This window comes from Apteryx rowi, unplaced genomic scaffold, assembly GCF_003343035.1.
Source record: "Apteryx rowi isolate R43461 unplaced genomic scaffold, aptRow1 scaffold_555, whole genome shotgun sequence".
Lineage (NCBI taxonomy): Eukaryota > Metazoa > Chordata > Aves > Apterygiformes > Apterygidae > Apteryx > Apteryx rowi.
In genome coordinates this window covers 198538-214702 of record NW_020450822.1, presented here as the reverse complement: position 1 = coordinate 214702, position 16165 = coordinate 198538, and the positions used below count along the sequence as shown (strand labels likewise).

Sequence of the window (16165 nt, the reverse complement as noted above, 5' to 3'; positions counted from 1 at the left end):
GAGGGCCTGCGGCAGCGCCGCCCGCTCCGCCCGCAGGTGATCACTGAGGACAGTCCGGCGCAGGAGGCTAAAGAGGGCAGGTGGGCCCCGGCTAGGGTGCTCGGGCGGGGAAGGAAGGAGGGAGGTAGGAAGGAAAAGGGCTGACCCGAGAGTTGGGGGGGTGAAGGGAGGGGAGGGTATTTGGCTTGTCCTGAGGGAAGGGGCCGACCTGACTGGCGACCCAAGTAGTAGTGGTTTGCGGGGGATGGGTTGGTGGGGGGGCCTGGTCTGAGGCTGTGAGGTGACGACTTGACCTGGCCTGAGGGAAATCTGGCTGTGAACCCCGTGTTGGGGTGGGAGGGGCTCATCCGGCCTGGCCTGGCCTGGCCTGGCCTGACCTGTCCTGGCATGAGGGAGGCTGTGGTCTGGTACCAGTGTGCTATGAGGGGATGTTCTGGGTTAGTGAGGGTGGAAGCGACTAGTTGACTGCTCCAGGGCTGAGCTTGCTTTTGCCAGGCCTGGGGAGAGTGAGGCCATTCATTTCTCTCTCATGTTTTGTCACTGCCTGGCTCCTCACTGGGTGTTTCTTTCCACAGTGTTCTTGCCTTGGGGCAAGGTGGCTAATGGAAGTGTGCCGTTTTGCTTTAAATCTGCTGCGTGGCCTGCACACCTGGTTCTGCCTTTCTGCAGGAAGAGCTTATAACTGAGCAATGCTTTAACCTGTGCCTAGGGGTTTTGTAGTTGGTCTGTTTAAATACAGTTTATCTGCTGCTGGTCCAGAAATATCAGTTATCTTATTGTGGCCTGCACATACTTACTGTGAATGTGATTAAGTCCTGTATAACTCTGGGTAGCCTGTTTATATTTGACTGTGGTTTAAAGAGAAGTCAGCATCTGTCTAAAACAAAATAACCTTAATGTGTAGCTAGGTTAAAGAAGATCCTATTTCCAGTTCTCTGTTTAGGAATTTCGTACAAAATTGGCTTCACTAGAACTTCAGGCAATAACTGTGATGTTGTGTTGTTGTTAGCTTTGCTTTCCACTGAATAAAGTGGTTGATGACTTGCAATAGATGATGAACCAAAGCAGTGCATCTCTTTCTGTGTGAGTACCTTGTAGATTCTCCTCCCTGCCTTTCAGGGTCATCAGAATGAGACAGTTGCTTCTGACTGTGTATGGTGCCCTGTAGGGTAATCCACTTTTGCATACATAGCTCTGCTTTTGAAGGAGGGCACCAGTGCTTCTCAGTTTCTTCTTCCTGTTGTCCATGTGAAGTGTTTCCCCTTCCCTTGGTAACTTTGCTCAACATGACCCTGCCAAAAATGGTTTGTTTTTTTTGCTTTGATAATCTCCCCTGTCCTTCCTTCTTGTTGCCACACCCCTGGTCAGGCAGCATTAATTAGTTGTATTGCTTGGGCTCCAGCAATGATCCAGAGAATCCACAGATCGTGTTCTCTTAAGACTGTTCTGCATGAGACCAGAGGCAGTAGTTCTGGAGGCTGCCCCTTTTCTGGCTAGGTGCTGAGGGAGGAACCAGCCCCTCCCTCCTGCTTGCCCCAAATACTCATTTCCAAATGTTTATTGGGGATGGAAAGGGGTGTTGACTACTTGCTATGGTGATCCATAGCATGTTCTTCCCAGCATACACTCTGTCTGCAAGAGCTGGTGCAACAGCCTCTCTTCTTAGTTTGTAGTGATAACTAAGTTACTGTTCTAATAGCTGGTAAATGTATCCTGAGATTTATGGCTGGAGTCCATTTGGGACTAACACTCAGAGACACAATTAGCTAAGGGTTTCTGTTTTGCTTCAGTGTTGGTAAACTATAACTCCAGTGATTCCTTCTATTGATGAGAGTCAGTAACCTATAATTGTCTGTATTCTTCTGTTTTGGGTGTGTCTTGTTTGTTTGCTTTTTATAAGGTTTCTGAGGGGTGCTCCCCACCCCACCTTGATTTCAGCAATGTCCTAAGTAGGTCTTGCAGTTTACAGTCAGCAGCCTAGCAGTCGCCTTGCCACAACCTGGAGTTCTGCGTTGCAGCTTGTGATGGCCCACAGGATACCATGCAGAGCTGACTTGGGGAGACCGGAGCAAGCCCCTGCTCTAATGCCCTCTACCCCTAAGAGGCCCCCATCTGTTGCCAGAACATAGGGGCTGACAGCAGTTATGCTATTGGGAAGGAGCTGTGATGGATTATGAATACTCCAACTCCTCTATGTTTTACATGGAAATAGAGATCAAATCCAAGCCTAGGTCCATCCCTCCTGTTCCAGTTGCTAATCCCAAAGGTTACCTTGAGGTTGGTAATCAGCACTGCATGTACATGTCATTAGCTCCCCAGTTGTTGTGATATTTGTGCTCTGGGCAGTAGTACGTATTTCCCACTATCTGGATGAGTTGCTGATCAAGGACAACATGGTGGAAATGATGCAAGGATCAATGCAGAACCATCAGGCACTGTTTGTCTTGATTTAATCGATACTGCAAGGAGACTGGCTGGCTGTGCCAATGGATGTTTCGGAGTAGCTAAAATTGTGGGAGCTGCTTTTCCAGTCCTAGACTAGGAGTTGTCGAGCTTGGCACTGTACTCTTCTCTGCAGAAGCTTGACTGATACCTCCAAACTTGCTGAGAACAGAATCTGTTTATCTCCTGTGAAAGAACAGTTTTTACTTTTTTTGTTGTATGTTTTGATGGGTAAAAAAAATTCTTAATTTATTCTTCATGCTGGGCCTTGAATTTCCAGCCAATGTTCATTAAATTAAGGAAGTATTGGTTAAATTTACTATAGTGTTTGTTGTTTTAGTTGCTTGAATGTCTTCATTCTTGATCCAAAGTCCACGCCTAGTTATTTCTGCTTTTTGAAAAATTCTGAAAGATCTTGGTTTAATTTTGTGCTAAAATGGAAACCACTGTCAAAACTTAAGTAAAAAACCCCAAATTCTTGTTTTTCAGTCAGCTGTAACTTGTAATCTGCATGAAAACAGCATGCACACAGTGTGCTGCCTCATATGATGCTATTATGCTGAGACTGGATAAATATCCCTTACTCGTATGCAAACTGTATGTTAGAGTGGACCTTAAAAGTCATTTGAGCTGGTGATTGGGCAAAAGTATTTCTGGTTTCTTTTGTAAAGAAAACAGGATATAAAAGAATTTTAGAAAATATTAACATGTTAAGCTGTTTTTAAGATATAGTCCTGTTTCTTGTTTGTGTTTGGCAGTACTTACAGTGGCAAGGTGTTCCGTGTGACCTTCTTGACTTTGGCTGTGTCCCTAATTATTCCCCTGCTTGGAGCAATTGTTCTACTGGATTGTCCTATAGACCCCCAGCCTATAAGGTAAAGTGTTACTTTGTTTTGAAGTGAGTGTTATTGAAGTGTAACTTCTTGAATGTATTCTACTTTTTCCAGCAAACAAGCCTTAAGTCAACTTTGTAAAGTGATTCTAATTGGATTGAGGAAATCGGGGAGTGATTGTAATATTATCCATCACCATGGCTTGCTTTGCATACGCAGTTTCTGAGCCATCTTGTGCAGTTGTTTCAGTGTTGATCAATGAAGGAGCTGAATTACTTTCTTTGATCGTTAGTTTAGAAAATGATTTTCTGCTGTCCAAGCTGTCAGTGGAGTTATGGTTTACTTGCATGTGCTCTTGCCTTCTGAGAGACAAGAACTGCCTTTGCACTAGGGACCCAGCTGTATCCTTGCTGTTATATTTCTGTCCAAGAGAGACTTAATTTGAAGCTTGAAATTGAAACAAATAACCTGACTAGGTCAGTTTGGCATTTTGAACTAGCTGAACCTTATGGAGGTGTTACATTTAAATGCAGATCTCTTCAAGCAAATGCCACCAGGTAATTTCTGCCATGTCTTAATTCTTAAACATCTGAATCTGTATCATATGTGGAATATAACAGTGAATCAGCTACCTGACAAGATGTGACCAATGTTGGGAGAAGCTGTGTGTGAAACATTCTCTGCTAGCCTAGGGTGTAGTCAGACTGCCTAGGGCTTCCAGCATTCTGGAGAAAGTGAAAATGCTCAGTCTGCTGATATTTATTGTCAGCTCAATAATTGTTTAATGAAAAGGAAGAACACTGTAAATATCTCTAGAGTTGAAAGAAACTGTTAATGTGGTAGAGTGTTACTCTACCACATTAAGTCTTGCCAGCAGGCTATTAGATGTAAGCTGCCTGGTTGCAAATCTTAATGAAATGCTTTCTACTGTGGTTTAGTTTAAAAAAACATTCCCTGAAATATATTGCAGCTAAGTAGAAATTCTGAAAGCAAACAGGATATTTCTAAAAAGCTTTTCCTAATATATGGTCCAGAGTAACTGTATTCCGCATGCCTACATTTCTTAGTTTAAGTCCTGTTTACAAGGTCAGGAGAATTATTCTTCCTGTCCTAATCACTGGCTTATCTTGCTGTATGTTCTTAACCAGTTTGTTAGGTTCACTGCCAGAAATGCTTCCAATCTGCATGATAGATGAGATGATTCTACATGATGCTTAGAAAGTGTTTTGAAACAATTCAAGGAGATAGATGCTGTTTAAAGCAATCCCTTCAGTGGAAGAACATAAAGAAATTTTGTTCACCAATAGAGTGATGTTAATGCTCCATGCCACTGGAAATGATGTTCTACTAAAATAAAGAAAATGAAGAATAAGACTATGAAACTCCACATGAAATTCCTGAAACTCTGGTTTATTCCAAGTTTCTTCTGTAGAAGCCTGTCTTCACAGAATGGCTGAGGTTGGAAGGGACCTCTGGAGATCATCTGGTCCAACCCCCCTGCTCAAGCAAGGTCACCTAGACCACGTTGCACAGGACCCTGTCCAGACGGCTTTTGAAGATCTCCAAGGATGAAGACTCCACAGCCTCTCTGGACAACCTGTTTCAGTGCTCAGTCACCCTCACAGTAAAGAAGTTTTTCCTCATGTTCAGACAGAACTTCCTGCATTTCTGTTTGTGCCTGTTGCCTCTCGTCCTATCACTGGGCACCACTGACAAGAGTCTGGCCCCATCCTATTTATACCCTCCCTTCAGATACTCATACACATTGATAAGATCCCCCGTCAATCTTCTCTTCTCCAGGCTGAAGAGTCCCAGCTTTTGCAACTTTTCCTCATAGGAGAGATGCTCTAGTCGCTTTATCATCTTAGTAGCCCTGCGCTGAACTTACTCCAGTTTGTCCATGTCTCTCTTGTATTGGGGAGCCTAGAACTGGACACAGTACTCCAGTACTCACAGCACTTCCAGATGTGGAAGCTGTGTAGGCATCATCTTCCCTACTTTCTAGGTCAGGAGTTGGTTAGAAATCCAGTTGACTTGAACCTGGCTATTTATGTGAATAAGGGCTTGCAAGATTGAGCCTTATTTTATTGTTTTTAGATTTTATTTGAAGTCTCTTTATGGTTATGTACAACTTATTCCTTTGAGTTGGTCTTTTTCCATGGGAATGCATTCAAGTCATGAGAATATGTATTTTGATGTGGTATGAAAGCGTGTGTGTCCCAGTGCTCAGACACTGTTGTAATACCTTTTTCACTAATTGTACATTATTTAGTACTTAAAAATGATTTTTTTCCTTGATCAAAGTGTTATATGGTGTCAGATTTTGCTGTATTGTAAAATTACAGGCTTTTAAATTTCAAAACTGTTTGTTTAGAAACTTGCAAATATATCTAGGAAAAACATTCTGATAGAAACAGCTTATTCAACTGAGTTAAAAGTAGTTCTTTTTGCGGAGTGACAATCCTTTGCCTTTGTGTAAGGGCGATGAACTGAGAATGTGTTGTTGGACTTAAAGCTGTATAGACTTTCAGATGTGTCCCAGGAATATGTGATTGCAACTTCTCTTTTCTGAGTAGCAGAACCAGAAATTTATGATCCCTGATGAACAAAGTCCAATTTTCGGTTTGTGACCTGTGGTTTCTCTTTTGAAATATGCTGTGTGGAAAGCATAGATCAGGCTTGCAGGAGTTGGCAAAGTAGGAAAAGGCAACTGTCCAACTTGTTTCTCAAGAGCGTTTGCAAATTTGTGTGAAAAGTCATGAGATCTGTGTTCTGCTCTGCAGTTTGAAAGAACCTCCCATTCTGACGGGTGTGCTAGAGCCCAATATCAAGTTACGAAAAGCTGAGCGATTATGGGAAGGTCAGCTTGTTGGACCAGAATCCATTGTCAATATTGATGGTAAGCACTGACAAAATAAGCTTTTAGAAAGGGTCTTTAAATGTTGCTGTGTTGATAAGGGTTTGATTGGCAATATATTCCTTGGATAACAGTCTCTGGAAGCTTTTTTTTTTCAATAGGTAAGTATAAAAATAAGTAGGTTGTACGTACTGGCTGCTGTATACTGTTTTTTCTCCCCTTTCCCAAGTGTAAATTTTTCTTCAAGATTAAAAATCCTTGTCTTTCAGGCAAAGAAAAAAAAAAAGGCACTAATAGTGGAGTCGGGTTTTTGCCTGTGGAGGAATTTATCCCATTTTTCATTTGGCTAGCTCTTAGCTGGGAATTAATTTTTACCTGCCCTTCTAATGCCTCCTGCCACTTGAAGGAGCCAAGTTTTGTGGTGTTGACTTTTATTTATGTGATAGCAAAAATTCTCAAATTGATAGCAAGCTTAAATTTTAGTGCTATTGCATGCATTACAGGTGCCATCGTATACATCTTTCTTGGGGCACATGTGTTTCCTCACCAAATCACGAACCCACACCTCCTCAGAGCCATTTCCTAATGAGGTGGCTAGACTTGTAATGGCATGACACCCACTTAGTAGGAAACCAGCTTTGTGCAGGTGTGGTTCCTTGTGGTCCTGAAGGGATAAGGTTGGGAACTACCCTTGATGCGAGTCCTTTATTGTTTTAATGGGGAAAGGAAAGTGTGGGAATGACAAGTGAGGCCCTCATTGCAACATCCTTCTATACAAGAGTTGCCCAGTAGCCATACCCTTTATTTTCCTTCTACTGTATCTCTTAATGAAGCAGTAAAATAGTTAAAACCTTGTTTTTATTTTACCTCAGCAGGAATATGCTCTGTAAATTCTTTCCTTCCTCAGATTACTTTTTTTTTTTTTTTTTTTTTTTTTTGCTGCCTCTCTCAGCTAACATTATGCTAAAGTGATTACTTGGAACCACTAGTTCTTTTCTGTTCTCTAATGTTGTCAGTCTTGTCAGAAACTCCTTAAGGAAACCTTCCCATGAAGCCCAGCTCTCCTATAGGTGAAATAATCAATGTGATTGGAAATAGCTTTGCCAGAGGTAGAAACCTTTTTGAATGTTGAAGTCTTCTTATCCCCTTTTAAAGGGTAATTAGCAGGCTTAAATTTTCAAACAGTTACACTGGAGATGGAAAAGTCCAAGCAACAGGCTCTGCTAATCCAATAGTCCTTCATTTGACATTCAGTTTGGATGTGTGGAAGTTTCCAGGTGCTGTTTGTATTCAGTGAATCTGTCTCATGCTGTCATATAAGTTGGCATAAATACATTAATTGAGCAATGCTTTTGGTTTGGGTGACTGTTAGATTGCTTTGGTTCTTGTAACCCTTCTGCAGGACAGATACAGTACGGACAACAGTAGTTTAAACCTCTTCAGTAGTGTTCAGCAATCTTTGGGAACTTGCACAAGAATGAAGTTTCATTTAGTGAGTTGCTTTTTGAAGAGTGGTGTGACCACCAGGTGGAAAAAGGGAGGGTTGGATACCAGCATAGAGAGACACTCAAGGCATGTGAGGGGTTGAACAAAGTAGATTTAATGAAGGACTTGCACTCCAAACTGCACAGGGAGCCCTGGGAACTGTGTGGAGGGGTCACTGATGGGAGGCTGCTGGATGGACAGGTTGGATGTCTAGGCAGGACTCACTTTGTGTATCCTAAGGGCCCCTTTTATCTACTGTGGCTATTTCTGTATCTTGACTATACTAAGCTTGAGTAGTTATTGGCTGAGAAGCAGCTAGACATTGCTGACAAAACTGAATGTGTGTGTCTGGCCCTGACTGGTTTTGGTCAGAGTGTAGAGAGCGCACTCCAGGCTGCTGTCGCATACTCTGCCAGTCACCTGACTCCTTGCTAGATCTGCAAGTGTTCTCTCTGCCAGTGGTAAGATGGACACAGGGCCTGATCACACTTTGTGACGATGTAGAAATCTGCCTGCAAGGATCAGTCCAATTACTAGCCATTAAATGGTTGTCATCATCTTTAACTGAAGATTGGGGCCACTTATAGATGGGTAAAAAGCTTTGTGTCCCTCTGACTCTTAAGGCTTGAATCCTTCCTCTTCTTGAGTTGGTGAAAATCCAACTGAATGCTTTATTTGCCTTGATTCTCTTCCCCTTTGCTTTTTATTCTTTTCATACAACTGAAGAGGAAGACCATTACTTTACTGTATCTTAAATGTGAATTCTACTTCATGCTAACATTTGTATCATGTAAAAGGATGTTTTCCACTGTAACTTTGTGGTCAAGCTGATCCTACCAATTGTCTTTGCAGATGTGCTATTTACTGGGACAGCTGATGGAAAAATTCTAAAAATTGAAGATGGGGAAATACAGACAATAGCCAGAATTGGCCATGGTCCTTGTGGTAAGTGACACCTACCTGAAAACCTACCTGGATCAGGACTTGTGTTGGTGAAGTTATTGTTCTGTCTGAATTGCTTATGCAAGTACATATATTATTCTGTAGAGATTTGTAACAGAAATATAAAGATTTATATGAATCAAGTATGAATGGAAATATGTGTATAAGCACCAGCAGGAGTAGCAAAACAACGGTTTAAAAGAATGGCTGGTATTGATAACGATGAACATTATTCCCAGCAATAAAATTGAGGAATGTGTTTGTCACAACTACAAGGTCTATGTCCTGATAGGAAACAGGATGCAATCTTAAAACCAGGCAGAAGACAAGTTGCAGTATATCACAAATAGCATTCCTTTTCCTGTTAGCCCATCCAGAAAAAAACACATATTCCAAATAAGGAAAAATGGGCAGCAACCTGGCCTTATATTTATGGAAGCTGAAGTCAGCAAGATTCTGAAGAGAAGGGGCACCCTGTAACAACTGGGGACTCCTGTGAGATACAAAAGATCTTCCTGAAAGTAGTTTGTCATTGCCATTCAAGAAGAATGCCAGAAATGCAATGATGTGACAACTGGTGAACCCTTGTCTGCTGGTGCACACAAGTAATCCTGGCCAGGCCATTTGGTTGTATTTGGTGCTTCTGAGAGTGTGAGTGAATGAAATAGAAATTTTGTAAATAAATATCACCCTCCCCTTCTATAAAAAAGAATTTCTTCTATAAAAAAAATTTGCATTGAATTTTGTTATGCTAATTTCACTTCACCCCTGCCTGTAAGTATTATGAGGGTTTGTGGTGGCTGCACTTGCTTTAGCAGAGACCTTCCACTGGTCATGGCTTTTCTGTATGTTCACTGCTAAATTACAATTATTTCCTTGCTGAAGCCACACCTCTTCATGAAAAACTTATTTGTTTCATTTAATAAACTTTCTGGAAGTGAGTGAGAACAACTAGTAGTGGCATATTTATTAATGGAACAATTTCTATGGGAAAGCTTAAGGTTGGCAACCTCAGTCTGAGATGTCTGGCTGGTGTTTGTTGTGGCTGTGTGTTTATTTTTGTTGTTGTTGTTGTTGCTGTTTTGTGTGTGTCTTTTTTTTTTATGATGATGATGTAGAAGCCTGTGTTTTGGTGACAGAAGAACTGTAGCCCAGTACTGGTGGCATGTTAGCCTGTAAGCTGAGGCTGTTGCTGTCTTTATTTAGCTTGCATTAACATGCTTGGCATTTTAGCTATGTAATTTTATGTAGCTGTTCACATGATTAGGCTTAAATTGCTTTGGAAGCACTCTCTTGGCTGCCTAACAGATAGGAGAGCCTTGGCCCTGACAGCAAATGAAGTCTGCTGCCACCTGATACAAAGGTGGACTTCCAGGGGCTGCTTAGGCACACGTGGGTGGGGTGAATACAGTGTATCACCTTTCCACTGCTCATTTCCACTGGACTTGTACAGCTTGCTCTTGGGAGAGGTGGGAAGATCATGCTGTAGTGCTTCTCTGGGGCCACAGAGATAGTGGGAAGCCTCAACTTCTCTCTTGCCCTCCTCACTTGGGGGAGAAAGCAGAAAGGCTGTACCTGACCAAATTCCCCAGAAGGCTCTGTCTCTTGCTAGTGTTGCAGTCTACAGATGTTCTGAAGTTCTTGATTCTTCAAGACTCAAATGAACCTAAATATTCCAGGTTTGCAGTAATCTACTTCCTTCTTGTAATCTCATGAAGAAGTCTTCAGTGCCTGTCTTGAAGACTTGCTTCATCAGAGCATTAGACATTTCTAGGAAGTGAAAGTGTGTGGAGGGGGAAAAAAAAAATCCAGACTTTTAAAGCAAAACTGATTCTGTGAAGAAGCATCAAAAATTGAATTTTCTTTCATTCAGCCCTGTTTAGGGCAGCTGTTGGCTGGTTACCAGCTTGGCAAATGATAGGATAATCCCCATCTTTTGACAATCTAGAGACATCTGTTTCACTTATGCCCAGGAAAATAAAAATGGTTTCTTTAATGTGTGTGTGTACGCGCACATGTGCACTGCTGGCTGTACTCTTGTTAAGCTGAAGTTTAACCTTTGTGGATGGCCTGAGTGCCTTGTATTTATTCATATTTGGAAAACCATTTTTAAATTGTTTTCTAAGGAACCCGGGAAGATGAGCCAACTTGTGGAAGACCACTTGGCATCAGAGTGGGGCCAAATAACACCCTCTTTGTGGCAGACGCTTATTATGGACTCTATGAAATTAATCCCGACACAGGTATGACTTTACTGTTCAGCAGTTCTCTTCCACTGACCAGTCTGGGCTCCATTTGGAGTTCTGCCAGATGCTGTAGGCACAAGAAAGCTTGCCTTCTCCAGAAAGTGGTTTGGAGCTGTCAAGATGAAATATGCCATGCAGGAACTTTATTTTCTTGTAGCAATCACTTCCTCTCTGTATCTGTTTGTCTTGATTAGAATTACCGGTTGCTTATCTTCTGATGGCATATGCTTTAAGTTTTCAAAGTTGGTACCTCAGGATCCATAAATAAAGCTCTGTGTAGCTGTTCTAGTTCTCTTAAAACTTTTTAGTTCTCTTAATATTGCTATTACATAAACTTCTTGCAGTGTTTGCTGTACTTCTGTTTCTCCTTGATCTTGCTGTGTGGTAGTGAAGAGCTTTTATTAACCTTCTATGTACTGGGGTTACAGGGAAATTAAGGGTGTAGTTTGGTGTGCCTGAAGTGATCAAATGGTTTGCTCCTGATGAGAGAGGCTCTGTTGCTTCCTGCTCTTCATAGTCTCTCAGCCAGATACCAGCTTCAGGAGCTGTGGTGTTAGAAAACTACTATTTTTCTTCTCTCTCTCTCCTCTTTTTTTTTTTTTCCCTCCCTTCTTCCTTGTAGGGTTAACTTTAGAACAGTTTTGATCTCCAAGTTGGCTCCATGTGGGGAGAGGGAGGCTGGCCAGAATTCCAGTTCCCATTTAATGGAAAGGCTTAGACTCTGCAGCTTTGGAAGGATGTGATCAAGGTCTCCCCTTTTAACAGTAAACTGCTGTCAGATTAGCTCTGTCATGTCAAAAACAAACAAACGCTGTGCACAAGGATGACTTCAATAGTTTTTAATAGTTTTTAAGTTATCTTTAAAGGCTTGATTCTGATAATTTAATATCTGGTGATACGCAGAGTGTGAGAGTGCAGTTCAGTGAACCTGCCAATGCTGAATTTTTGCCGATGGTTTAATGTTTAGTAAGTATTCCTCTTTGTTCCTGCAAACTGATGGGGAAAGATGGAATAGTGATTGGCTTGCCTGATTTCTTCTACAAGGTTGGGGCCTGGGTGTGTACTTGGTTTAAAATGAGTTTTAGAAACTTAATCTGGTACTTCTCAAGAGGAAACTTCTTCTACTGTTTCAATTCTTCTGAAGAGTATTCTCTCCTGGCCATTTTCTACTAGTGTTGAGCACTTATTACTTAACAGATGCAAAAATGGAAAAATTGTGAAGTGCTTGCTAATTTCGTGTTAATACTTATCTTCAAAGTATTTAACTTCCAAAGCGGTGCACGCAAAAACTTGTCTGGTGGTTTTTTTCTTTCATTTTTTTTTCTTCTCTCTTTGTAACCAGGTGAAGCAAAAATGCTTGTCTCGACCAAAACACTAATTGAAGGTCAGAAGTTGTCTTTTGTGAATGATCTTGCACTGACCTGGGATGGGAGGAAAATCTACTTTACTGACTCCAGCAGCAAATGGCAAAGGCGGGACTACTTATTCTTGATTATGGAAGGCACAGATGATGGGCGGCAAGTATCTTTTCCTAAAGACATTTAACTTGTTGTAAGCTCAGCAGTAGGACTTGGCCACTTGCTTGGTCTCCAAGTTCTTCTTTTTAAAATCCGCTTGTGCAAATACTGTACTGCCCATGAAATAAATGAGATCCCTCTTTTTCCTTTAAGAAGACTTTCGTGGAATATCCTTTTAAAAGTAAAGGTGTTAGCCTTATAGTTAGCCTGAATCCCTTGTGAATGCTGCCTATCTTAACTGGCCTAATATATTTCTCCTGTGTTCATAAATAAATGTTTCATGGCTATTCTGCCTTTTTAACTTAGGTCAAGCTGATGTGAGAGGTGGGAAAACACCCGGAGAATGAAACCAAGATGAGTAAATATTTGTCTTCACTCACAAACATGTATAATGTTCTCTTGTTAGCCTGCTCGAATATGACACAGTAACAAAAGAAGTGAAAGTCTTAATGGTGGGGTTGCAGTTTCCTAATGGAGTCCAGCTCTCTCCAGCAGAAGATTTTGTCCTGGTGCAGGAAACAACCATGGCTAGAATCAGGAGGTGAGTGTGACTTTGAAACTATTACTACCCCTTCCCTGCCCCCCCCCCATTTTTTTCTACTTAAAAAAAATTTTTTTTTTTTTCTATTTTCCCCAGTGAATTCCTTTTGGGACTTGTGTTTGTCACTTACTGCTTGAGTGAAGATGTCTTAATACTGCTATTTATAACTTTCAGGTATTATGTGTCTGGGCTGATGAAAGGTGGAGCAGATATGTTTGTTGAGAATATGCCTGGTTTTCCAGATAACATCAGATTAAGCAGCTCTGGAGGATATTGGGTAGCTATGTCAGTTGTCCGACCCAATCCTGGATTTTCTGTGTTGGATTTCTTGTCTGAAAAACCATGGATTAAAAGGATGATATTTAAGGTAACCCCTCTCTCCCTGCCTGCCCCCCCCCCCCCCAAAAAAAAAAAAACAAAACCCCCTCCCCCCCCCCCCCCAAAGAAAAAAAATACAAAACCCCTTCACCTTCACATCTAGTATAGGAATGGAAATCATAAATATTTGTCCTCTTTCCTCCTCTTCACAGGAAGTTTTTTCTTTTTTGTTTTTTCTTTTTTGTATGCTATGATTAAAACTGTTATTGTCTCTAGTTAGAACATTCTCCATATGTTCGAAGATAGTTCAAATAACACTAGTTTCTCTGATTAGCAGGTAGCCATCTCTTAAGCTGCTTTCCATTGTGATACCAGAAAAGAAAGAGGGGTTGTCTTTGCCCTAGTTGTGCAGCAACAGAGGGTCTGCATTTGAACATATGAAGGCTCCACCTTTGTATGTGAAATGCCTACTTATTGCCAGGTGTTTGGAGAGTGTTTGGGAAGTCTGACCTGTTTGTATGGCCACCCTAGGCATCCTTTATTAGCCAATGTTGGAAACAATGTGTATGTTATGTATAGTGCTAGGTGAAACTTTTGTTCTGATCCAGTGTACCTGTTCTTATATCACAGCCCCTTTGAGATGAGGAGGAGCAAGAATAATCTATTTTGTAAGCATTATCTGATCCTCAAGAAATAGAATGGTGCTTTTTGAACAATGCAAAGACTTGAAAATACTTCAGTCTGAAAAGTTTGTTCTCCAAAAAAAAAAAAAAAGTCAAAAGCAGCATTTAGGATTGAAGTCCCAGTTCAGCTAAATGAACTCTCAGCTGTTCTGTGATGTTTCTTTAAAACCTAGTGTCTCTTCTGGTGCAGCAAAGGAGCCTTAATAGGGATGCTATGGAGAGCTGAGCATGATGTCTGCTGTTTGGCACCAGCTGTGCCAGAAAAAGCTGATGTCTCCTGCATCAGTGTGGACATCCTTTCAGCCCAGTCCTGGAGTACATTTCTATTGATGATTCTTTTAAAGTTGGCTTTTCAGATGTTAATTTGTTAAGCCTGTGTAATAGTGTTTTACTCAAAATGTTTACTTATCTTCTTAGCTGCTTCCTCCAGGGAATGTGGGATGATCTTTGACTGTGTGTCTGAACTCTAATCATATAGAACAATCTGTTAATTTTCTTTTCTTTTTTTTTTCTTTTTTTTTCTTTTTTTCTTTTAGCTGCTGAGTCAGGAAACTCTGACTAAGTTTGTGCCCAAGTATAGCCTTGTTGTTGAACTTAGTGAGACAGGATCCTACAGAAGAAGCTTTCATGATCCCAACGGAGTGACGGTACCTTACGTTAGTGAGGCACATGAACACAATGGATACCTCTATCTGGGCTCCTTCCGGTCTCCATTTATTTGTAGACTTAATCTTCAGCATGTTTAATTGTCCACCTATGATGAAGTGCCACTGTCCTTTAATACTCTAGAGGTACAAAGGAAGCATGTGCTTGAGGCAATGTGTAACCAAGGAGGAAAAAGTGAAGACGGTCAGTCAATATATGCAGTAGCACTGTTCTGTTGCTATGGAAAAACATGAACAGCTTGCTGTTATCTGTAAGCTTCCTTGGTTTGGTTTGGCTGCTCCTGCTTTGGAATTGGCATGCATAATATTAATGCCTGAGAAGTATGTTGGGGATCTTCATATGGTTAAATGCTCCTTAAATGAAAGCCATTGCTTTTCCTCCCCCACCCCTGTTTGGAGCTATCTTAAACAGACATAAGTCACTTTTAATGCAACTGTCTATCTTCTTACACTGGAAAGATCATTGGATTAATGATGTATCATTTGGATTGAAGAGATGTTTTGCATTTGTTTCTTTCTGTTCTAGAACCTACTCTGTAGGTGTGATTATAGTGCATGTTCTAATGTCATACTGTGGTGCTGTGGTAGAGGCAGCAACATCCAGAACATGACAAGAAATCTAGTTGTGCCACCCAAGTTTCTTCAATTCCAGCCTGTGTAATCAACATCTGAAACAACACTTGACTGTTAATCAACGTGCAGAATCTAATTTGATCATTGTCTGTGGAGTCCTGTGTTTCTTTATAACATTTTAGTCAGATAATGAGTGAAAGTTGCATTTTATATGGTATTGAAGACCAGTGGGTTTAAAATGGTTCACTTGCATAACTGTTTCTTCCATGGTTCCCAGGTCCTGTAAGTCTCCTGTTGGTTATGTGGGTGGCCTGCCCAGAGAGTCACAGGAGGGAAGAGGGTCAGCCCCAGGAATCCTCTTCAGTATGCTCTTTATGGAGAAATGGTAGAGTTTTTTGGGGAAGGATGGTGTCCCAGGACAAATGTGAAGTGAAAGGGCTCCTGCAAATTCTAGTCTGATAGTGAATGAGGAAGGCCTTGGTAAAAATCTTAGTGTGTAGTAATAGCTGATGGATGCTTCCTGACATCTCCAGAGGAAATCGTTTACTTCCTATATTGACTAATAGAAAGTTACAGGTGTGTTTTGTAAGTGAAATAAATCCAGAGCATGCTTTTTCTCCACTGTTAGAAAGGAAAAACTTCTTTTTGTTCACATCTTGAATAAATGTATTTTCATCTTATATAAGAGCTAAAGGTAATGAGGATGGAAGGGGTCGTGATGTGCAGTTGTTCAAAAGCTGTGTGACTTAGTGAATTGATTCCTGCTCTAGGACTGAAGACTTGGCTGTTCTCCCCTTTTCTGCCACTGGGTGATAGTCAAAGATAGATTTGCTCTATTCCTCAACTTCCTCTCCTGTAAAAAGGAAATAATCAAGATTTACTTGATACATAATGAAAAGCACCAGTGCTTTCACTGGCTTTCTGTGCTTGTATTTATTAATGGGAGGGATATGCAAGTGAAAGTGATTCTCTTCTGCTGATGCTCCTGTCACCTTGTGCTATAAAGTCTGTATTACTACCAGCACTACAGCAGGCCTGTGGTGTGTAGGTGATGCTTGCTGTA

The 16165-nt window shown here is 41.2% G+C and overlaps 1 protein-coding gene across 1 annotated transcript in view; it reads left to right on the top strand.

Annotated features, from left to right (window-relative positions):
- Positions 1–15249, top strand: part of APMAP (adipocyte plasma membrane associated protein) — a 19833-nt gene extending 4584 nt beyond the window's left edge. The window contains exons 3-11 of the mRNA XM_026081604.1: positions 4–80; positions 3201–3317; positions 6059–6174; positions 8470–8562; positions 10686–10802; positions 12148–12322; positions 12729–12863; positions 13038–13230; positions 14401–15249. Of these exons, the coding sequence (XP_025937389.1) occupies positions 4–80; positions 3201–3317; positions 6059–6174; positions 8470–8562; positions 10686–10802; positions 12148–12322; positions 12729–12863; positions 13038–13230; positions 14401–14610 (1233 nt within the window). The 3' untranslated portion in view covers positions 14611–15249. The remainder of the gene's footprint in view (positions 1–3; positions 81–3200; positions 3318–6058; positions 6175–8469; positions 8563–10685; positions 10803–12147; positions 12323–12728; positions 12864–13037; positions 13231–14400) is intronic.
- The last annotated feature ends 916 nt before the right edge of the window (positions 15250–16165 follow it).